General features: G+C 35.0%; 1 protein-coding gene across 7 annotated transcripts in view; it reads left to right on the plus strand.

Moving 5' to 3' along the window:
* Window positions 1–22705, plus strand: part of UGGT2 (UDP-glucose glycoprotein glucosyltransferase 2) — a 100489-nt gene that overhangs the window by 45324 nt on the left and 32460 nt on the right. For all 7 annotated transcript variants that reach the window (XR_011138070.1, XR_011138080.1, XR_011138071.1 and 4 more), the window contains exons 14-24: window positions 2431–2516; window positions 6436–6571; window positions 8021–8152; window positions 9444–9608; window positions 10057–10180; window positions 10266–10364; window positions 12917–13011; window positions 15712–15918; window positions 17301–17432; window positions 19430–19557; window positions 21969–22064. Coding sequence is in view for 3 of the 7 variants with exons in the window: in XM_068928830.1 (XP_068784931.1) it covers window positions 2431–2516; window positions 6436–6571; window positions 8021–8152; window positions 9444–9608; window positions 10057–10180; window positions 10266–10364; window positions 12917–13011; window positions 15712–15918; window positions 17301–17432; window positions 19430–19557; window positions 21969–22064 (1400 nt within the window). In the remaining 4 variants the exon portion in view is untranslated. The remainder of the gene's footprint in view (window positions 1–2430; window positions 2517–6435; window positions 6572–8020; window positions 8153–9443; window positions 9609–10056; window positions 10181–10265; window positions 10365–12916; window positions 13012–15711; window positions 15919–17300; window positions 17433–19429; window positions 19558–21968; window positions 22065–22705) is intronic.

The raw sequence follows: 22705 nt of genomic DNA on the forward strand, positions 1-22705 counted from the left end.
CTGAGATTGTAGTTCATGAACCTTTGATGATAGGGGTTGAATATTCTTTATAACAATAAAACTGTTTTTAAAGCTGTTTGATTTCTCAGGACAGTTAACTCATGAACATCAAACTCAGACTGATTATTTGAGAAATTCTTAATTTGAGATGCTGCAATAATAAGGGCTGTTTTAATTCCTTATCTCTTTCTTGGTTTTCAAGCTCTGTAAGCAAGCTGTTAAACTTCTGTATTTATGATAGGAAATATATATTTATATATATTGCTGTGTGTGTGCATGTATTTATACTATAAATTAGCCTTTTGATTTATTGAAATCCTTGATAGAGTCACCATTATGATGTGTGAAGTCACACTATGAGTAACTAGAAGATGGAAATTCTGCCCTGGCAGGCTACTGATGGAAAGCAGGAGTGTATGCCCCGTTTTAAGACTGTTTTAGAACACTCTGCCGATTTTATGGAAGATTCACCACTGGCTTGGGTTTCGTTTTCAAGCAACTAGATTGCTTTTATGCATCACTGAAGAATGCCAGTTGGAGATGTAAAATAATGACAGGTCTGTTTTTGCTGCCCTGACATATAGTTTAGGAGATGCAAACAATACATAGCTTCAGCACTGAGGTGTATATAGGAAAGGCAGTTATTCCAGCCTGTAGGGAAAAAAAAATCTTGTGAAATTCTTCTGATTTATGAGATAACATTCTCATACGCCTTAACCTCTCTGCCAAGGAAATGCTGGAAATAAGGTTCACAATGCAATACTGTTACAGTTTGACAGAGGAATGTGAACTCCTGCGTCTCTTTGAGTAAAGGGGAAAATGAATCATCATCTACTTCCACATGATGAATAAAGCACCACTGAGCTTATTTGTAATTTTTGATGAATGCTAGTGTCCAGTGAGTGCTTATCTGGGGAAAACGGAAAATACAATTTGTGTAAAAACTACGCAGCAAGAATATTACTCTGGGGAATGGGGGGGAAGCTCTGCTTGTGCAACCTTAATATCCACTACTTTGTGCATTATAGTAATACTTTGACCTGTATGACAACACAAAATTTTTTTCCAGAGACATTTTCTACATTCACTGCAGAGAATAGTGTATACCCACTGACTGGAAAAATATTAAGTAGTTCATTTTTTCCTCCCCATTTACTTCATGGCTTTCTGCCTTATATAGCATATAATCTCTAACTTGTGCTCCGGTTAGAATTGTTTGTTTTGTCAGGAGCTTTTCTGTTTCTTTCCACGCTATGTATAACACGCAACTAGCAATGAATTGTCTTCATAGAATACTACTGAGGTAATAGGTAATCATAACCATCCTTATTTTAGAGTTGGTAAACTGAGGTACAGAGAAATGAAGCCGAAAATGCATACTGATTATGAATATCTTGTAACTTAATTTTTTGTCTTTACACAATATTTTGTTTCACATAATAAGTTAGGGTAACAGCTGGAACCAATCTAGTTTAAAAATTTAATTACAAGAAGTAATCCTATGAAGTTCAGCACAAAAATTTAGTGATACAAAAAGACAGCAAAAGTGCAAACAACATAAAATAAAAAATGAGCATGCTTATAATGAAAGATAAGGTTCTATGTAGTATGGGATGGCTTGCATTTGTATTTACAGTTAAATATGGGTATTGATGTATAAAATAACTATGTTATAAAAATCTACAACAAAAGCATTTATCCATGGCGGAGAGAGGGAGTCCAGTTTTTCTAAGTTCTTCTGCTACATTTCAACTACTGCACCAAAATCATGGTAAGTTCTAAATGGACGTGCAGTGCAAAGCTGAATAAATAAGGTACCAAAGTTATAACTTAGATCTGCCTAGGTGTAATCTACCCACGGTAACTGATCCCAGTTTTTGATTCTGTGCATGTCTGAAAGATCTAATTTTACACTTCAAGCTACAATAAATCAAACAGTGATTACAGAAATACTTAAGAAAAGAAGCAGGAATTCTTTCCTAATACTCTATTTGTATTAAAGTTTTAAGTCATTAATATATTCAGTTGTGTTTATTTTAGTTTAGTTTTCATGTCAGAAGAGAGTTAGCTGCAGGAAGTAATAGAAAATCATTATTACATCCTTTTAAAATTACATATTAACTTTATTAATAAAAATAACCTATTAGTGCAAAGTTGTTCAAAATAAAGTAGTGTTACCACTGTTGGTTTAAAATTTTTTGAACAGTTAAATCCTGTAGTTCAGCCTTTGGCCCAAACTCATGAATTCTGAAGTTGTTTTCATTTACACTCTTAGTATTTTTCTATAATGAATGTTCTAGAAAATTGAAAATGGTTGGGGTGCACAGCTGCTTTGGAAATTTCTGTTCTTATCTTAGATTTTATCTGAAAAAAAGTAGAACAGGCATCAAAAATAAATACTTAGCTGTATAATACTTTTTCTCTTATTAGATACTTTTTATTGATCCCATCCGAGAAGATACAGATGATTATATGAAACTGGCAGAATTATTCTATCATCATAATGTACCACTTCGGTAAGGAAAAACTGTAGCCTTAAATGAAAGTTGCTGTACTTTTCCGTTTTCATTTTCTGTTCCACTAGGTGAGGATGTGAACTGAAATGAAGTTGTTGCATTTGTCCTGGGAAAACATTCTGACAAGCCACATTGATCAGCTGCTTGTGTTAAGCTTACTGGAGAATTCAGTGTTCTTGAACAAATAGGTTGCAAGGGATAATATACCTGGGTGTGTGGAGAACGAACCATAAACACTTGATAAGAAATTACCTTCTCAAATATTCCCACCGGATGACCGAGTGAAGTTACATTCTGAACAAAATATTCTGGAAGCATGCAGGCAATTAGTATAATGTAGTTTGATAGTTTTGATTCTAATGCTTTGAATTAAGTTTGCTTTGCATCATTTTATTGGTGTGTAAGTACTTAAAAGACCAGAGCGTGATGGACCTCACCAGGTTTTGGATTTCTAAAAATTAGTCATCTGAGTTTGAAATAGGCATCTTAGCAGAGAAACAGACACTTCTGAAGAAGAATCCATTCAGTCTTTGATGCCTGTTTTAAGAGAAAATAGTTTGCCCTGTGGAAGTGTCTGTTTATTTCTACACCTTATAAAAGAAAGTAAGGGTATCCAACTGAGATCCACAGTTAATGAGATGAATCCCACTCTAAATATTTAGAATCTTTCCTTGAAATGCTTTTTAGTCTCCAGGGTTATAAATTTTGAGTTTCCTTTAAAATTTTAATATTTCTGATCATTATTTTTCTTTATTTTTTATCATTCAATGACAAAGAAGTAATTGAGGACAAATATTACTTTTTTGTATAGTTTATCGCTGTTGTTTTTGCTTGAATATCTGGGAGACGTAACTGCTTCAGTCCGTCAGGAGAGTTTGCTGTAGATCCTAAGAGCAACCAGATTGGATCAGATTAATGGTCCATTTAGGTCAGTCAGTCTGCAGCAGAGGCCAAAAGGAGCTGCCTAGGTAAGAGTATAAGAGCAGGGCAAGTAGGTACTTTGCCTGAGTATTTTCCAAATCTTCAGCCATTTGGATATCAAAGAATTCCAAACCTGGATGTAAGACCTGTTTCTAAGTACTCTGTAACCCTCAGTGGATTTGTCATCCAGGAACTTTTCTGGTTTCCCCTTGAATTTGTGTAAAGTTTTAGCATCCACAGTATCCTTTGCCAAGGTTTTTCACAGTCTAACTGTATGTTTTATGAAGAACTCCTTCCTTTGTTTGTTCTGAGCCAGACTTTTAATGGCTTCATTTACTGCCTCCGTAGTTCTTATAATTGAAAAAGATGCTAAACAATCTCTCTCACGCTCTCAATGTCGTTCATTATTTTATAGAGCTCTACCATATTATCCTGCAGTCATTTCTTTCTATAGGTTTATTTATATATATATTATGTGTATATATATTTTTACATATATATAGGTATACATAATTATTTTTTAGCTGTTCCAAATGTTCTTTCATTGTCTTTATTGTCCTTCTCTTAACTTTCTTAGTTTTTAGATAACCTCTTTGAGATGAGGACAGCAGAACTGTATGCAGTATTCAACATATGGGCAAAACATGAGTCTGTGCTGTTGCACAGTTTTTCATTTTGTTGCCGGTTCCTACTGTACCAGATGAAACAAGGTTTAGGAAAACTTATTTACGGTAGTGATAAATACAAAAGGTGGAAGAAGCAGTTCCTTGTAGAACAAGATGCATCTTTATGTATGAATAATTTATATCTTTTTAGAAAACTTATCTTTCTTACTTCCCTCTATCCTCTTATCCATTCCACTCCTGATTGTCCTGAACATTTGTGTAAACGGTGTTACACTGATATGAGAGATTTCATTTCAGTTGTTTCAAACTGTCTAATGTGCAGTGACTATCCAAATGAAAAGCTGACTTCAAAGATCTTTGAAGTCATTGAATTGTTGCTTACAAATATGGAGGTCTTCTGAAGTGTGTACTCAGCATTGTAGATCAGTATCTCGTGTATATACTCTCAAGAGTATTGGCTAAGATGAGGCTGTGTGTTCTGTGGAAATATTTCCAAGATGTACAGCAGTATGTATAGTCTGCTTTTAGTCGCCGTGGTAACTCCTTTAGATGTCACGCTCAGAATGGCTGTGATTCCTCTGTTCTGGCTTATAATTCACCCCTTTTTGATAGCTGGCATAATTTTCAAGCTTTTAACTGATGGCTGCATATAGAATGTTGTCCCGTGCTGGACTAGTCATGAATAGGCAGCAGCTTTTACAGCTGAATCTAACAGATGGATGCGATTGTATAAGTCAGCACGTTACTGAATGGTTTTGCTTGCATTTTGGCAGCCAGAGGGATCCCTCCATGTAGATTTACTAATAAGGAAATGTAGAGGAGACCTAAGAGGAAAATGAGAACAAATTTGGATAGCTGCTTCAGTTGGGATTTTTCATAGAACACCTTTTTTTGTGCACTGCTGGTTTTGTCTTGAGAGAAGTGACAGCTGGTGACAGGATTTTGCTGCAGACCTGGTGTGGCTAGCAGTAGCTACTGATATTCAGGATGATTCAAGGACGTTTTGTTGAACTCGGCATAAGGTTGATCCCTGAGCTCCTGCAGCAGCAGCATGTTTGCATAAACTCTGAGGTTTTGATTCATAAAAACATCTGTTTATGGCCATCTTTTTGCCATTCCTCTCTCTCAGGCTTAATGTTAGAATGCAGGGGATGGAGTCTATACTGTTAATAAAATGTGTTAATACCAACCAATGGAAGGCTTGCAAGTTGTTAGAAGGATACTGATGGCTTTGCATCACCAAATTCCAGGTGACTGGCAGAATCCACCTTCCTATTCCTTGTCTTTAATACAGACAACTGCGTTCATAAATAGGCAGATATTTCTCTTTATGGGATCCCGTATATTCTGACTACAGATGTACGCATGATCTGTCACTTGAGCCTGGAAAATTTTCCTTTGAAATTTCTGCGGAGGACTCTTGCTTCTCCTCTGCTGTTGCTTGTGATGTGGCATGCAAGATGGAGTTTGTCTACTCTTTTCTTGTTCCAGTGTCAGAAACTGGCCTAGTGTTTTTCTTGTCCAGGTGCATGTCCTAGTCCCAGAGATCCCTCAAGAGAAGGCTCCTTCTTGTCCCTTTACTATACCAGCCGTGATGCAATGACTCTGCTTTGTATAAGGACCTATTTCAGTTTGCCAGTATGATACATTTACCAACATGAGGAGTATTGGTATTGAATGCTAAAAGTTAGCATGGCTAGAATTTTCAAACACACTGACTTTTTTTCTTCCAATGCAAATGTAGAGAACTGTTGTAAATCTGTTAAAATTAGTATGACTGGAGGATGAATGAGAATGTATGGGTAGGGAAGCCCCAGAAGAAAAAAAAAAACCCAAAGATAAGAAAGGGCTAGTAAGAATGGCATTTACTGATGACAGCTAGATCATGAAGACTCAAGCACGTTTACATGCTTAAAACAATCAGATTAGGGAAAATAAATGAGGGGCTGTGCCCCGGCTAAAATAAAGACTCAAATCTTCAGGAGATTATGGCAGGAACATGAAGAATAGGATCACAGCCTTCAGACACTCAGATACGGAGAGAAAAGGCAGTGAATAAAATCCTAATAATTCACAGAGATCCTAATTGCTGTCAGCTTTAAAGGGTATAAAAAGATGTTTCCAAAACCAGCCCATAGTCGATAGCCTAAGCATAATCCAGGAGATTTGATGAGATTTGATGAGGACTGGTAGCTGGCATCCCTTGTTCTCAGTGTCACCACAGGAAGTCGTGACAAACACCAGCTAGATGAGGGGTCTTGGTGTCTACATGGCAGACTGATTACTTGAAGGTGAACACCTTGTTCTTCTATATGGCTATTAGAATGTGAGCAAAATTGGTTTTAAAATGTATGGTTTCTTTTTATTTGTAGAATTGGATTTGTTTTCATTTTAAGTACAAAAGAAGAAGTTGATGGAAATGAAGATGCTGGAGCAGCTCTTTGGAGAACTTTTAACTACATTGTGGAGGAGACTGACACCTCTCAAGCCTTTACATCCATAATTAATGTTAGTTCTTTGACAAGAAATTGATTTTTTTTAGCTTGTTACTTTTCTGTATAGTTACAATTTTGCTGCTGTGTATGTACATGATACATTTGCAGTACTTTACATGGAAACAAAGTACTAAAAAAATAGCAATAATTTCCTACAGAATGATTTGCAGAAAGATTTTCCTGCTCCCCATACCAACTTATTCATGTCGTTTTATATATTTGCAGGCTTTCCTCAAGAATGTAAAAAGGTAGATGCATATATTAGAGTTGTTAGTGTTTTCTTGTGGAAAAATGAGTCTGCGTCATTTATGTTTATGTGGTGTGCTTGCCTTTGTCTTCTGCATCTCTTGGAGTACTGGTGTTCAAAAATTACTTTGGCAATTCTATAAGCTTTGCAAAACCTTGGATGTTTTGTAGTGTAGGAGGTGGAACAGACTAAGAAAAGTTCTTTTTTGATTGTGCTTAAGCCATTTCTGGATGTAGAAAACATGGAAATAATCCAGGCTCACAAATTAATAGATGAGTCTGGTTTTCTGTGTGAGAAAACGTGGGTTCATGTAAAGATAGGAATTTCAGAGACAGGAATAAGTGGAGGGAAATTAAGTAAATGTTTTATATGAAGACTCTGAAAGCAAAATTATATCAGAGAATGTGATATTAATACACAACACTTTTTGTAACTTTTGTTTTCTATTACTATTTTCAGTGCCTAGGGATTAAGGTCATGAAAAAATTTGGAGAGATTAGGATAAAAGGAATTGGAGTAATTAGGAGTACTTTGCAAGAGAAACAGAAATCTATATCTTAAAATCTGGCACACATGCAAGACTTCTATCCATAAGCAGTCACAAAATACCAATCTCCAGTGTGCTTTTCTAAAAATCTTAATATGTTTGCTTATTTAGGATGTTTCATAATATAAAAGGAGGAGAAAATAAATATAATTAAAAGATAACAAAAAGTAGAACCAATAAAACACAGGTCTGAGATGCTCAGAGCTGTAGAAAGAAATGTACTGTATTGTCCTCAAAAAGATATGAATTGAATAATTTTATCACTTCAGATTTCTTTTGTATGTTTTGTGAGATATAGAAGTAATAAAATCTCATGCTGTGACATAAAAAAGCATTGGTAAGGACTTTCCTCATTGTAGGAAAAGGTTTTGCCAACTTATTAAGCCAGGATTCATCCTAGGTAGATTCAGGTAACTAAAGTTAGGTAGTCTGTATTAAGAGTTTAGATTCCTTCTCTGATCAGTGGAGAGAAGTAACTTCTCGAAAGTTATTCAGTTCACATTAAGTGTATTTGCTTTGCCACTTTAGATTCAGTCTAAAGATGTAATAGATTAATCAGAGCAGTGCTCTGATGAAAAATTATGCATGTTTTAATGGTGATAATTATTAAAGCAATATTAATGTGTGGATAAAAGAGATTTTTTTTTTCTGTTATATAATTTTTCCAGATGTACCATGAAGTGAAAGATGGAAATGTTCTAACAGTAAATCATGTGAAAAATCTTCTTAGACATGAATTCCCCCACGCTGATGTTCAGAGTATATTAGGTGTTCACTCTGAATATGATGAAGGGAGGAAGGTATGTTGAGAGCAAAGTGGTAAGATATATTGCCTACTGCTTTCAGGACTGCAAGTTTTTTCTAATAAGTTTGTCAAAGGGTCTCTCTCATGCTAAAATGTTGTTTACCCAGGTATTCTGGGTGAAGAACTGAAGCCTATCATCTAGGCAAATCATTATTTCATTTAATTTTGCTCTCTGATTATAGTCTCCTTTGGAAAAGATAGCTATGGATTTGCATTTAAAGAATATAGGGAAGAATTTTTTTTTTTTTAATCTGTAATTGTTTATGTAGATAGTTTTCTGCTAAAACATATAAAAGTTCTGTTTTCCTTCACGTATCTTCAACCAAGACTATCTATAGAATCTCGTGTATGTTTCTGATACATGCCAGCCTTTTTTTTCGTTTGTTTGTTTCCTTTAAAATCTGGTATGTAATGTATATTATGTTCCTTTGAAAGGATTCATCTGGGAAGCTGGGAAAAAAAAAGGCAATGTTTGCCTTGTAGTGGTTGCTCTTCACTGAGTCACCCAAAGTCTTCTAGAGGGAAAAAAATAAACACACTCAGGAGAGAAAAGTTCCCTATATAGAATATTAAAGGTAGCAAAATAGATTGACATTCAACAGGAGAAGCCCCATGTACCAAGTAGGACTATAACTCTGCAATAAAGAGCAGCGAGGGGACAGCATAGGCTAATGCAATGACAGAAGGATGGACCTTATTCAGAGATACACAGATATTGCATAGTTTGTAGCAATCCAAAAGGTCCCATAGAAAGAAAACAGAAAAATACATAATAGGAAAGGCAGGGAATTGTTTACAATACCTTTTTGTTTCTATTTATCTCACTGAATTTTCTCTGTAACCTGTTCTACTTCTCGTCAAATAAGCCTTGGCTTCTAAATATAAAAGCCTTTTGAGGTTTTTTTTTTTGGGGGGGGGCAGGGGGGGGTACGATCTTTGGGGATCTACCTCAAACAATGCCTGTCTCAAGGTCCTTTGCCAACATAATTTGTTTAATATTTTTTGTTACAAAAGTTAAGCATAATAAGAGAGTACATATCAGCAAGGTGATAAAGTAAAGGTTTAAAAATCCAGATATAGATCTATACAATTTTTTGTCATTCCATTTTGAGAAATGAGTCCATTATGTCCTATGTGGTTTCTGTTTGGTCCCTGCTGCTCAAAAGAATGGGGTGACAGTGAATAGTACTTGGAGATTATAGTTCATTGTCTCTTGATATTAGATTTATTTCTTACTTCAGTCAGCCACAGTCTATTTAATCACATGATATTTCTGATATGATCAGGCAGGAGCAAGCTTTTATAAAAAGACTGGCCTGGGTCCATTGCCTCAAGCTCTGTTTAATGGTGTGCCCTTTAGCAGAGAAGAGATGGATGCTACAGAGTTAGAGACAGTTATTCTCCAGAGGATTATTGATGCCACCGGGTTCTTCCAGAGGGCACTTTTCATGGTATGTTTAACATTTCTGAATGAATGCAAGAGGAAATATTTGGCAGTAGATTATTTGAGTCATGCTTATATTTTATATTTTTCATAATGAGATGGTTCGCAATTAATTGTATGACAACTGAAATTATATTGTAACATTAATTTGCAGTCATGGCTTTGAAACAGTGAATTTTCATTATGCAAGACTTAAAGTTCAGCTAAGCACATACTAATCATTTGGGATTTTTCAGCCAGAAACTGAGAGTATGTTGTACTGGTTAAGTGAAAGACAGATATCTAATGTTTTGAAATACTACCTGGATGATATTTATACATTTTTCACCTGAAGTTGTCCAGAACCGGGTATATAGAGAGTCTTTTTAAGCTCAATGAAAAGAGTGTAGATATACTTGGCCTTTGTTTATCTTGAAACTATAGAATTACAGAATATGTTTTTTCTCTTAATGCAGGGTTTGTTGAATGATCATATAAGTGCAATAGATTTTCTTATGGAACAGCAGAACGTAGTTTCCCGTATAAACCCAACTATTCTTGGAGGAGAAAGAAAGTACATACATTTCAGATCCACATCTGGTAACTACCTCCCTTGAGTTGACTGTTGTTATGATTTTTTCGTTTCTTAATTCTTAGTTAACATGTTGTGTTTTACATTTTGCAGTTCCTTTTGATGTGCAAGATTTCTCTACTTTTTCCTTTTTGGACTCACAAGACAAGAGTGCTGTAATTTCAGATGGCATGAAGTATTTAACAAAAAAGGGTATATTAATTTTGTGTATGAGCTGGTGTTACAAATAGTTGAAATTTGGCAGTAAAATATACCAAGTAAAATTTACATAAGTATTTGGGATACATAGCAAATACCAGTATTTGTCAAAGTCTGTATCTACTGAAAGTGTGTTTTAAGACCGTTACATAGATGTGATTCCTAATGTGTGCTATTTGCACTGCCTGCAAGTATTTTGGGATTGTGAGTTTGATGAATTAGTTTGAAATTAGTAAAAAGACAGCTCACAAATTTACTAAAACAATACCTGTAATGACAGATTAAGTAAAACAGCAAGTAATTATGGCCAGCTAACAGATTGTTTCCAGCTAATAAATAAAACACATTTTTGTTATTCCATTTTTCACTTCTAACAGTGTGATTCCACTCTAGTTTGTAGACACCTCAAGAGAGGTATCTACATGTGATATAAAAGCCTAAGCTTCCGTTTTAAGTCGCGGACATCTAATCAACGCAGTCACCAGGGGATGGAAAACAATTCAGCTGGCTTAAATGCAGCTGTAGTGAGCTGAATAGTTCTACAGATTTTTGTTTTTTACTTTATTGATTAAGAATTTGGTTTAGTTGCCTGTATGGAAGTTTCTACAATATGCAAGACTGCGTGGAGTTGGCAGGTAAGACTTAGGACCTTCAAGAAACTTGCACCATTATGGACTGATGGATAGAAGGCGAATGGTATCCTCAACAGCATCTCAAAGTGACACTAGACACGCATGTTTAGGCAACTGAACGCTGCCCTTGACCTCTACTGATGGCTTCCCATTAATGGGAGCATAGGCATGTAGCTCACATGTACTTCCTTTTAGACATCTCCTTTTAAAAGCCAAATCATACCTTAATATTCTAAAAATGAATGATGATAACATGATAGCCATTTCAGATACAGTAATTTTGAAATGGAATGGATGTCATTATGTTATTTTAAAAAGCTTGGTGCTGAACCGTCAGGAATTGCAGAACTCCCGGACATCTTAATACCTGTTTGTGTACACACATGCACACGGATTTTTTTCCAGTTTCTGGATAGTTTTCCTTTGCTACTCTAGAAAGAGATATAGCCACCTGTTAAGTAGCTGGTTGGTTCTTGTTTTATAGACATGAAATAAAAAAAATTCAGGAAAATTTTTGCAACTTCAAAAATGGACACAGTTTTTTGACTTGGTTTGACCAGTTGACCTGGTTTTACTTGAGGATATTAAACATGTGTATTCCATTTTCAAGAGACCCTTAGTTGCAGCATTATCAATTGGAATCTTTACAGTCTTTACACACACACACTCACCCACACACCCCCATACCCACCCACACACCCACATATATATATATATATATATATATATATATATATAAAATTATGCATGTTTGCAGTTTGAGTTGCAAGTACTTTCCTCTCTAAGTTGGAGGAAATTGAGTGCAACACTTGGGCACATGATACTGCACAGAATTTTGCATCAGCCTCTGCCTTGTTAACCTCTAGGAGTAGCAACTGCTGGTTTATGTTAGCCCATCAATAGACAGAATAATCCTGTTAGCAAAGTGTTATTTTTTCCATAATTGTTTATGGTATTAACACAGTTTTTACTTAATCCTTTTTTAGAAAAAAATGCTGTATACTTATATATATTTTAGAATAAAAATTATTTGACCCTAACTCTCCTTCTAAAACTTCAGGGACACACCAGCTAGTTACAGATGGTGACTAGTTTTCAATATAGGCTCACTTCTGAGATTCAAATCTCTTGTGTAAAATCCATACTTGTAGCCTGGAATCCATATTTCAAGTTTCTGTCCCTAGTGTTTTTTTCCAGACCCCTACAGAACATAATTATACCTCTTCCTAGAATCTCACTAAAACCTTCTAAACTTCCAGTCAACACATACTACCTTTTAAGAGATATATGATAGTCCTGAGCAGACCGATACTCTTCCAGAGAAAATTTTGCAGAATTGTTCATGTTTTTTGATGAAGAACCTGAGGTTATAGACCAGCAGGAAAAAAGGCAAATTTTCTAAATATACACCCATACTATAGTTTACCTTCTTTGGGATATGTTTGGGCATATTCTTGTTTGTATCCAGAAATGGTAAGTTTCAACCTGCTTTTGATTCAGGGAATCTCCTTTTGCTGTTGGAGAAAGCAGATGGTCTAGCTTTTACATTTTTATAGCTACTTAATTCTTTTTGTGTCTGGCTGTGTGACCAGCTTCCATCAAACATTCACTAGAACCTCTAATAAAGCCAGTCTTCTTATTTGGAGATAGCTTATTATTTAGGGCCATCATGTTTCAGTGTAACAGCAGCAGATCAATGATTTTAGTGATTCTATTATAGTAACATGATAAAGTACCTCCTAAAAATTTTTTTCCAGTTCAGAGGGCAAAAGATACTGACGTGGCAAAGATTAGCCTTACACCTGAAGTTAGCAGTCAAACATATTCATAAACTTCTACATCTCAAACAGGTTTAATTCACTGTTCATGAAAAAATTCTTTAGAATGTAATGCAGGATTATCTCCAATTTTCAGAGGAAGATATATTATACGCTGTTACTATCTGGATTATTGCTGATTTCGATAAGCCAACAGGAAGACAACTGCTTTCTAATGCCTTGAAACACTTGGTGAGTTTCTAGCAGTTTTTATTAAAATAATTATTTTAGTATTATTATAGGTATATTTTAACAAAACTGTGCACAGCTCAAATTTTAAAATTATAATCTTAAATAAGGTACAATGATATTTTTTGTGGGTCAGCTTCAAACTCACTAGCAGGAGGCTGTGTGCTTTCATTTTGCTCTGTTCTACTGTAGCACTGATGTGCACATCTTTTTCCTAGCTGTAGCAAAACACTGTGACTTCTCTCTGTTTCCTTTGACTCCATGTGCCAGATGCAGCTTTTGAGTCTGCAAATTACCATTTCGTTTATGGTCTCCTGAAGCAGGAGACAAACTATGATGCTATTAATCAAAATCATTGCAGACCTCCTCCTAGCAGGTGACTTGGACCAGGGAAGTTGGGATAATGACCGTTCTATGTGAACCGTCATGCAGTGTTCTCCTGGATCTCATGACATAGTTGTGGCCATGAAGTGACAGTTTTCCCACATAATGGATCTTGGTGTGCTTCTAAGACAGACTTAAAATTGTGCTATATTTAATATACTAATAATTACTTTTGTTTAAGTAGGGGGATCATCTGCATTTATGAGTTTGCTTATTTTGAAGGTCTTCAGTATTCAGTATCTTCAGTTCTTCAGATAGGATTTAAAGGATACAACTAAATGCCACCTGAATATAAATAGCAAAAAAACCCACCCCAGTTGTAGGGAGTATGGAAGAGTAATTATAGTCTGACATGGGGAAAATATCTAGATTTACTAATCAGCAATGAAATAGGAATCACTCAAAAGGAAATTCTGGGGTAGGTGTGTTGCATGTAGTTTATGGTACCAAATGTGTCCTAAGAAAAGGCTTGGAAAAATGCAAAGGTGAATACGTGGTGTAAGTCCCTGTTACAGAAAAGCATTTCATTTATCTGACTGCTAGATCTGCGACTCAAGCTTGATAGATAAATTCCTTCTGTAGCTTCACTTTTTTTCCCTGCTTAAGTGAGGAAAATAGGCTAGAGTTCCTAACTCTAGGAGGTGAGAACCGTCTGGGCCAGTCGATGTGTGTTAATGAGGAATATCTAGGGAAAGAGTTAGAAAAAGGCTCCCTGAACAAGGTTTGTTGAATCTTCTACCAAATAGCAATGAAACTGGTTATTTTCATTCTGATTCATAGATTTGATCTAGATAAACCTCATTTCCCTATGTACTGCTTGGTCCAGAGATTTCCAGTTTTATGACAGAAAGACCTAGAACATACTGTTTTAAAAAGTCCATTTATTTGTATATTGATTCTCTACTCTTTTCCAGTCCCTTTACTCTGATGCGTAAGGGTGTAGTAGGATTCCTGATAGGTGTAAAATTGGCATAGACGGTTCTTGCGCATAAGTTGCCATAGCCGTTTGAAGAAAACTTTGTAAGAGGCTGGGAAGGGAAGTGGCCCAAGGGTACTCAATTGTAACTATCCCAGCTAATGTATAGTAATGTTATTCTGAAAAGTACTGCTAGTATATTTTAATATAATTTGAAAAAACTGTAGATATCTTGGCTGGAAGAGATGTCTGGAAGTCATTTAGTTCAGCCTCCCACTCAGAGCAGAACTGTTGTCATTATTAGATCAGTTCAGTTATGGCTTTGCCCGAGTCCTGAAAACTGCCAAGAAGGGCAATTCTACCCCCTTCCTGGCTAACTTGCTACAGTGTTGCACTGCCTTCCTAGTGAAGTTTTTCCTGAAGTCTGCTGAGCCACAATATGTGGCCATTATGCCTTGTTATACAATTTGGCGCTCCCAAGAGGAGTTTCTCTCTGTCAGCTTTTTAACTCCCCTTTCATTAGCTGTTGGTTGCTGTTAGGGTTGTCCTTAGGCAACTTTTTGCCAGGCTGAGTAAGCCCAGCTCCTTCAGTCCCTCCTCATAGGCCCTTGCCTGTCTTGGTAGCCTTTTGCTGGAGGAGCCTCTCTAGCGTCTCAACATCTTTAGTGCGCTGGGAGAGGCCCAGAAGCGGGCGTAGCAGTCCGAGTGCAGCCTCACAGGCACCAAGGAGAGGAGGAGAACTTGCTCAGCTAGTCATGCTCCTCCTAATGTAGCCTAGTGTATGCAGCTGGTCTTTTTTCCGAAGCGAGCATACTTCTCAGCAACAGTTTGAAGAGCGTGTTTTCAGGCTTTTTACATAGACTTCTTAGCAAAACGTTTTCTAGGGCTGCAGTTTAAAGTTTCCAGTTTAGGTAGGTTGAATACCACTGATTTCATCCCTTAGTTTTTATCCTTTATTGAAACAGATTTCATTTATCTTTTTTTCGTTTAGTGAGGGCATTAATTTCTGTATATTTGATCCTATCCTAGAATAAAGATTTCTCATCAATCTCTGTAGTAAGGTTTAAGTGTTATCACTGGTTAAAGACCTTTCTGCTAATTAAGATTAAAGTGGTATGTTAATAAATATTCTTGTATTTATTTTATGCTGTTTAAATTTTTTTGAAAAACAGAAAAAAACTTACAAAGCCAATTTTTTAAATGAACACTTCTGTATGTCATTTATTAAAAATATACTTCTGCAGAATGCTCAGAGGTAATAACTCTATCAAAAAAACCTTCTGTTTAAAATATGTTATAGAATAACTAACTCCTTTCTAACAGAGTTATAATAAATATGCATACGTTAGGTAACAGCAGGTAGAACTGTAAAATTGTATATTATTCTGTGTTTTTCTTTGCAGAAAACAAGCAGACATACACGACTTGGGATTTTGAACAATCCTTCATCAAAAATAAAGGAAGATAACACAGCCATTGCAAGAGGAATTTTGACAGCTTTTTTAACCCAAAACAACAGCAGCCTAAAAAGTTTCCTAAGTAAACTCACTAAGGAAGAGACAGCAAAATCCCTTGCTGATGGAACTAAAATTGTTAAATTCCTCATCCCAGTGAGTGAACACTAAATTACACTACTATTCATGTCATTGTTTTTTTCATTTTATTTGTATTTTATTGTAAGAAGATGTAGTTGAAAGTAACAGTGCTTGGCTAAACCCTATAAAGTATTGAACTAGGGGACGTTTAAACCCATATGCAGTTCCTAGGCCAGCATATTGGGATTTTCGACAACTTATATGTTATGAAGAACAGAGAATACCAGCCCATTGAAAAATGTGCAATAAGGATATTGGAATCTTGAAACCAAAATAGTTTAGTCTTTCTTTTTTTTTTTAAAGAATTTTCATTGAAATTACTATCTTCATATTTGTCAAGAGTTAACACTTCAGAAGAAACTTTTTGCTTTGCTGCTGTGGTTATGAGCAATAGTAGGCACAGACTGAAGCAGCTGAAGTTAACAAGAACATTAGATACTCATGGTCAACATTTTCTAATCTGTTTCTGTGAAAATTCATTAGCTTAAAATGCAAATATTGCTGATTTCAGAGTTTAGATGTAAAGTAGATCTGAGTTATCAAATACCAGCTGCAACCTACAGTTTTGCTTCAGAAGGAGCTGTAAAATTTAGTATTTTTAAATGGGAAGATTTAGAAGACTAGGAAAAGTCCCTGGGACCATACTGACAAATTAATTAGTGAGCAAATTATTAGAGTCATGCTCTTATTTAGCATTTTATTGTGTAATAATTTTTGAAAAATATAGAGGTAGCCAATTAAGCAATGTATGTATTTTACCGATTTGTCTTGCTATATGAATTTCATCTAAATGGAACTATTTACTTAGTCTGTCTATTTATAGTGTAGAAATATGTATCAGTAGTGTTTAATCTGGCATGATAATTTTGACAGGTGAGCTACAGTGTCACTGAAAGCATGGCAGCGTTCCAATGTTTTTTTCCCCACTTTGAACATTGGTTAGTTATATGTCATAGTGGGTGTTATTGTCTTCCCCAAAACATATTTAAGCTGTATTGAACTAACATTTTAAAATGACTGTTCATTTTTAGAGTAATCTACGTTTTTACACCTTTTTCCGAAAAGTGAGAATGATGTTCAAGGATTAACAGGCAGTGGTAGATACCCTAGTTGTTTTTCAATCAACTGTGTGCTGAATCTTAGAAAAAGTATTTCAGCTCAGGCTGAGCTTTACTCTCGTGGTTCTTCACGGTTGCTCAAGGGTGAAAAATGCACACTAGCTAGCTGGGAGACCGTGGCTCCACACCAATAGTCATACACTTAAATTGAAGCTGAAGCTGTTTTATTTAGATTTTTGATTACCATATAGCTTGAAGAAAATCTTTGCTTACTTCAGCTGTTAGGAAATTTGTTTTTGCTTAATCAGTCTGCCATCTCATTCTTTACCTTTGCTTTAGGGAATGAATGACGATACTTTTGAGAAGAAGTACAACACTTTAGGACTGGATATAATTAAAACCCATCAGATGTTTTGCCAGGAGGTTCTTAAACTGCTTCCTGGGCAAATGGCTGTTATGAGCAATGGTAGGGTAAGTAAGGAAATAAATCATGTCTTAGTCTTTATGTAGGTACTTTTTATTTCCTGGAACTTGAGTTTCACGCTAAAGGTAATACATTATATTGATCTCTCAGTTTTTCAGCCTGTTAGCAGAGAATGGTATAAATGTTTGCCTTGGGGTTTTTTTTCCTCCTAATTGGTTTATTAGCTCCGTTCCATTCCACAGCTATTTAAGAGAGAATATGAAGCAATAGATAAAATGTCCTAAATAGGTTAAAATTTGATGTATTATTAACGATGTTTAAGAATAAATTTTGATCCTGAAGTTACCTATATTTTACATGGTTGGTATAGGATAAACATGAATAATCAAAATATATTTAATATATAATCAGGTATAAATTACAATGAGTAGTTGTACTATGTTCAGGCTCTTCTGTTTTAGGTAAAAAGCAAATAGTTCATAAATGTTTAATTGTTATATAGTCTTAAATCTTAATATTCAAGTAAAATATGATACTTTTGTTCTTTTCATTTCAAGTAGGTATTTTTTAAAACAAATAGCTTTTATTACAATGTGGCTATAATATAATGTGATTAAAAATACAGTATTGGGTTCAGGTTTTAGTAACTGCTAATGGCAGCCTGGATCTTACATTACAAAAAAAAAAATTATTTGAACTGCGCGTTGAATGAAGTCTTTCCTATTTGTTGCTCCTTTTCCAGAAGGAAATAGGGATACTATTCTAGCATCTCATTATTGGAAACTCTCTTCACATTTTATTCTTAGCTATTCTTGTGCATCCTAAATGGCTTCTGAAATACCACTAATAAACCACAGGAAACATTTCTGTTGATATAGCACAAAAGAATTGTCCTCGCTTTTCTGTGATAACAAAAAATCAAAATGAAATATATAATTTTATGTTATAAATGAATGGATATTACTGTTTTCCATGCCTAAAAAAACTAAAACATGTCATGTAGTAAGTTTTGAGGAAATACTTGCCCTGTAAATACTTGAATAAATTTAGTAGTGTGTTTCCATCTGGAAGTGCCGTTTCACTTTAAAAGCTGGCTATTAAAAAAGACAAGGGATACGCTTTATTTATATCCTGGTTATTTCATCACTAAAGTTTCATATTTATTAGCAAAAAGATTTTTTTGTAATTCCTGCCTCTACAAAATTAGCATGATATTTCATAATCAAGCTATGATTCTCTTTATCTCATGCATCATTAATAGTAATAAAAAATTGAAAGCTGAATTTAGTAAAATCACCTCATTTCTCAGAAGCAATTGATTTTTGGGAGAGAGGCAGTCAGCAACAAATTTAAATCTTGACATTCTACCTCCTGGGGGCCTGAAGGCCCTTGAAATGGTCCTGGGTCAGTTTAGCCTAGTAGACTGTGAGTAGGAAATCCACACCAACATCCTCAAAGCTAACTTCTGGACTTCAAGGCACTTTCTTTTGCCTCAGATATCAAAAATTAATAGTTCTTCTGTTTCCTGTCTCTGAACATCCTGCATGCTTTCTCCTTTACTCTCATGAATTCCATTCTATCCGTTCTGCTCCATCTGAGAAGCCTGGAGAAGTTAAGACTGCATTCACAAGATTAAACAACTAAAGCACTTAATAGGAAGGTAGCAGTTTGTATTTCAGTTTAAAACAATGTACCTAACTGAGCTTTTTTTTTTTTTTAAGCTTAAATTTGTTATTTCTAAATAGTGTCTTTTACATAGGTATGTATAATGAAAAATACTTTGGATGTTTGTGGATATTTCCATTATAGTGGTTCCTTGTGACTGAGAGTTCTTTGCTTGACTGAGATTTTTTTTCTAATTTAATTAGAGATAATCCCACAGAAAAAACTGTAAAAACCTAGGTGTTTACAAATTATGCATCCTATATAGTTACTATGTAGTTATTAATATTGATGTGTAAAGGGCCAGGGTTTTGCATATTTTCACTTACAAAAGAAACATCATATTACTATGCTTTATAACATCACTTGTTCTCTATCTAAGATCCTGGGTCCCTTAGATGAAAATGAATTCTATGCAGAAGACTTTCACTTGCTGGAAAAAATAACATACAGTACCTCGGCAGAAAAGATTAAAACTATTGTCAAAGAAATGGGAATCAGTGCTAAGAGGTAAAATATTTTGAGGATTTGAGGCTTTATTGTCCATACCCTTAAAATACTGCCTTGTTTATTACCTGTGACTAATTAATAATCCTTTTGAATGTGGAACATGGACAAAGGCTCCAAGTCAGTACTCTTTGTGACTACGCACTCTATATGCGTTTAGTTAAAGTGTTTGTTGTTTCTGTGCTATATCTTCACTATCCTCTTGCTTCTCATCTGAGTAGTTGTGTGGTAGACAGTGCAATTGTCCCCTCATTTCTTTTTTAGGATTGCTGGTTTAGACTTAGCATACTTACCTACTCGTGCCCTATTTTCTAGAAAAAAAGGCCTATCTGCTAAATTTTTTATTCATTTTATGCTTGTCCCATCATGCTATGTAACGTAGCTTTGCACTACATATATAAACTATATATGTTGGTTTTCAATTATACATATGATTTACCGTCCTGCTGACAGCCTCTTTAGTACCTCATTGTTCTTACAATGCAGACCGGAAAAAGAAGCACCCTGTGTTACTCAAGAGACATGCACCTTTTATCATTGGTCGTGTATGCGAGGCTTAGGCATAAGAGATCACTGCTTATCCAGGAATCTCATCCTCTCCAAGTTGCCTCATAGCAAGTTTACAGCTCTGCTAAATTGCTGCAGATACTTCAGCTCTTTCACTGTAGTTGCAGCCAAGAGACCAGTTAATCTAACTGTAGTCAATTCCTACTAGCTTTTGATTACTTAATGGTGACTGGGGAGAGTAAACATTGGTGTGCATTTTAATTTTTTTTTTTTTATATTCTGATCTTGAGAAATTTGAGTTTTGATGAAGACTGTTCTGGGAGGTTGGAATGACTGTCTTGGTGAACTAAACTCTTAACTTTTTTACTTTTGAATGTACAAGGAGATTTTTCTCAAGAGAAATAATGTTTTCTTCAGTGATACCTTTTCTATTTTATTTTTTTAAACATGATGACATGCTGTAGTTCACTGTAATACAATTTTTTTTTAAATTCATACGTTATAGTGTGCACTGAATGATGTATGAGCATACAGAGTTTTCCCTATTTACTTTCTTTGTGGCATCCTACGCAATAAGTGAAATGGGAGTTCCAAATGAAGTTATTATTAAAAAGATGGGACTAAGAACTTGAATTTTCAATGTTCTGTTGTGTTAGGAAACCATTATGATGAAAGTTATGTTGGTACATCTTTTATTGTGTTAGGGGAAGATCTTTGCTCAGATATGACTAAGGAGGCGTCAACAGGGATCCTTTGAAAGTATTTTAAAAGAATGCTATGGACCCATTAATAGATTTTTTTTGCACTGATATTTTTTTATATGCCTTATTGGTCATTCCTTAGTGTCAAAAAAGACTTTTAAGATGCAGCTAAATAGTAAAATGTATTTGTGCAAATCAGGAGCAAATCAAACAGATTTTCTTTGGAGAGAAAAGTGGAGTTCTTATCTATACCCACAATTGTTACAGTAACTAGTAAACGATAGTAATAAACTTCATAAAATGCAGTGCGTGTTAAAAAAGTCAGTGATATTTCAGTATTGATCTTTGAAGTAAGAAAAGTGTTTTGTCTTTGGGAATCATTAGAAAGGGAGCCTGTATTTGCATTGACAGATGCAGGGCTCTGACACACTGCTAGAAAATATTCACATATCTCTAAGACTTAACTGAAGAAGTATAGACGACTCCTAGCCAAGTTCTAATCTAAGCATCCAATTGCCCAAAGAGGGAGGCATCATTATATTATTTTTGCAAGCTAACAACAGAAAAATTTGTGCTAAGTGTTTTTGTGGGTTTGAGTATTATTTCTGTTTGGGAGGATTAGCACAACTGAGAGAACAACTACCAGAAAAACAAAATCAAGACAGAGAAGAAAAGAGGTAGAATTGTAAAGGAGATAAGTACCGAGACACAAAGTTTATATTAAGGCTTGGTGATGCTGAAATAAAACTGCCAAAGTTTCTAAGGAAATTCCAGGAAGAAATACAACAAATCTAAAAGAGGTGACCAAATAGACTTAAACTTTTTTCATTTATGTCTGCTTGTAGAAGTTCTTAGGAAAGGGTTTTTTTCCAATCAAGAAAATTGCAAAAAAAAAAGGTATGAAGAGTTATAGATATCAGAAGATTGCACTGTGCAAACTGTAAGGCTGAAGGTTAATTCTGCATCTGTTAATTTTAAGAAGCATACAGTTCCCAAGCTATAAAGGCGCTAGTGGTTCTTGGCCATTGTCATACTAGAATTTCACTCAAAGCTACAAGTTTTGAGTGATAATCTTTTTAAAGTGTCCAGATTTGGCATGTGGATTTTTAAATATTGCCTTATGTAGACAGACAGATATTAAGAGGAATGCTTTATTCCTTTTCTGGTGAAAAACATATCAAATTATATATGCCTTATTTAATGTAGCGGCAGTGATTTGATTATGAAAATAGATGCCCTGCTATCATCTTTACCTAAAACAGAGATGAGACAAGATGCTGAATTACTCAAAGAACAGCAGAGGTAAGTTCTGTTTCTCGTGATAATGCATGTATAGTACTTTCATATGAAAATCAGAATGTACCACTATTGTTGCATTGTTTTACTTTCCTAACAGTTTGTAATTAGCTTTGTCACTCTTGGCCACAACTTGTGTGCTCAGCATAACAATGAAATACAATTAAATTAGACCCTAAAATGCAGCTAGATTTCTTTCAAATGCAAACTGATATGGTTCCTCAGCACCTAATTCCTTGAAACTGGCTAGATTGTCTTCAGCTGACAGTTTTACGATTGGAGAGCTTGTATTAATGACATTAACGTGTTTATGTATGTTGACTCCTAGTGTTACTCATGCTGGATTTAGAAAGTCAATATGCTACAAGTGTCTTCTCTTTTTATTGTTATTGAATGAGACTCAAAATTCCAAAATTCACATCTGTAGCTCTTAATTGGAAGATAAAGTTTAGGAGAATTCTATCTTCGTGGTAATGGGGTATTGGCTGTAGCCATTTTTAATTTAAATTCTCCGACTTTCTGGGGCAAGGAAAGGTACATTTTTTGAAAGGACGTAGTACAGGAATCACGATCAAATTAACAAACAAAAATCTTACTGTAATAGTATTTCCAGTTCCTTACTTGTTTTTATTGGCAAAGCTGCTGTA

Source organism: Struthio camelus, chromosome 1 (genome assembly GCF_040807025.1).
Source record: "Struthio camelus isolate bStrCam1 chromosome 1, bStrCam1.hap1, whole genome shotgun sequence".
Classification (NCBI taxonomy): Eukaryota; Metazoa; Chordata; class Aves; order Struthioniformes; family Struthionidae; genus Struthio; species Struthio camelus.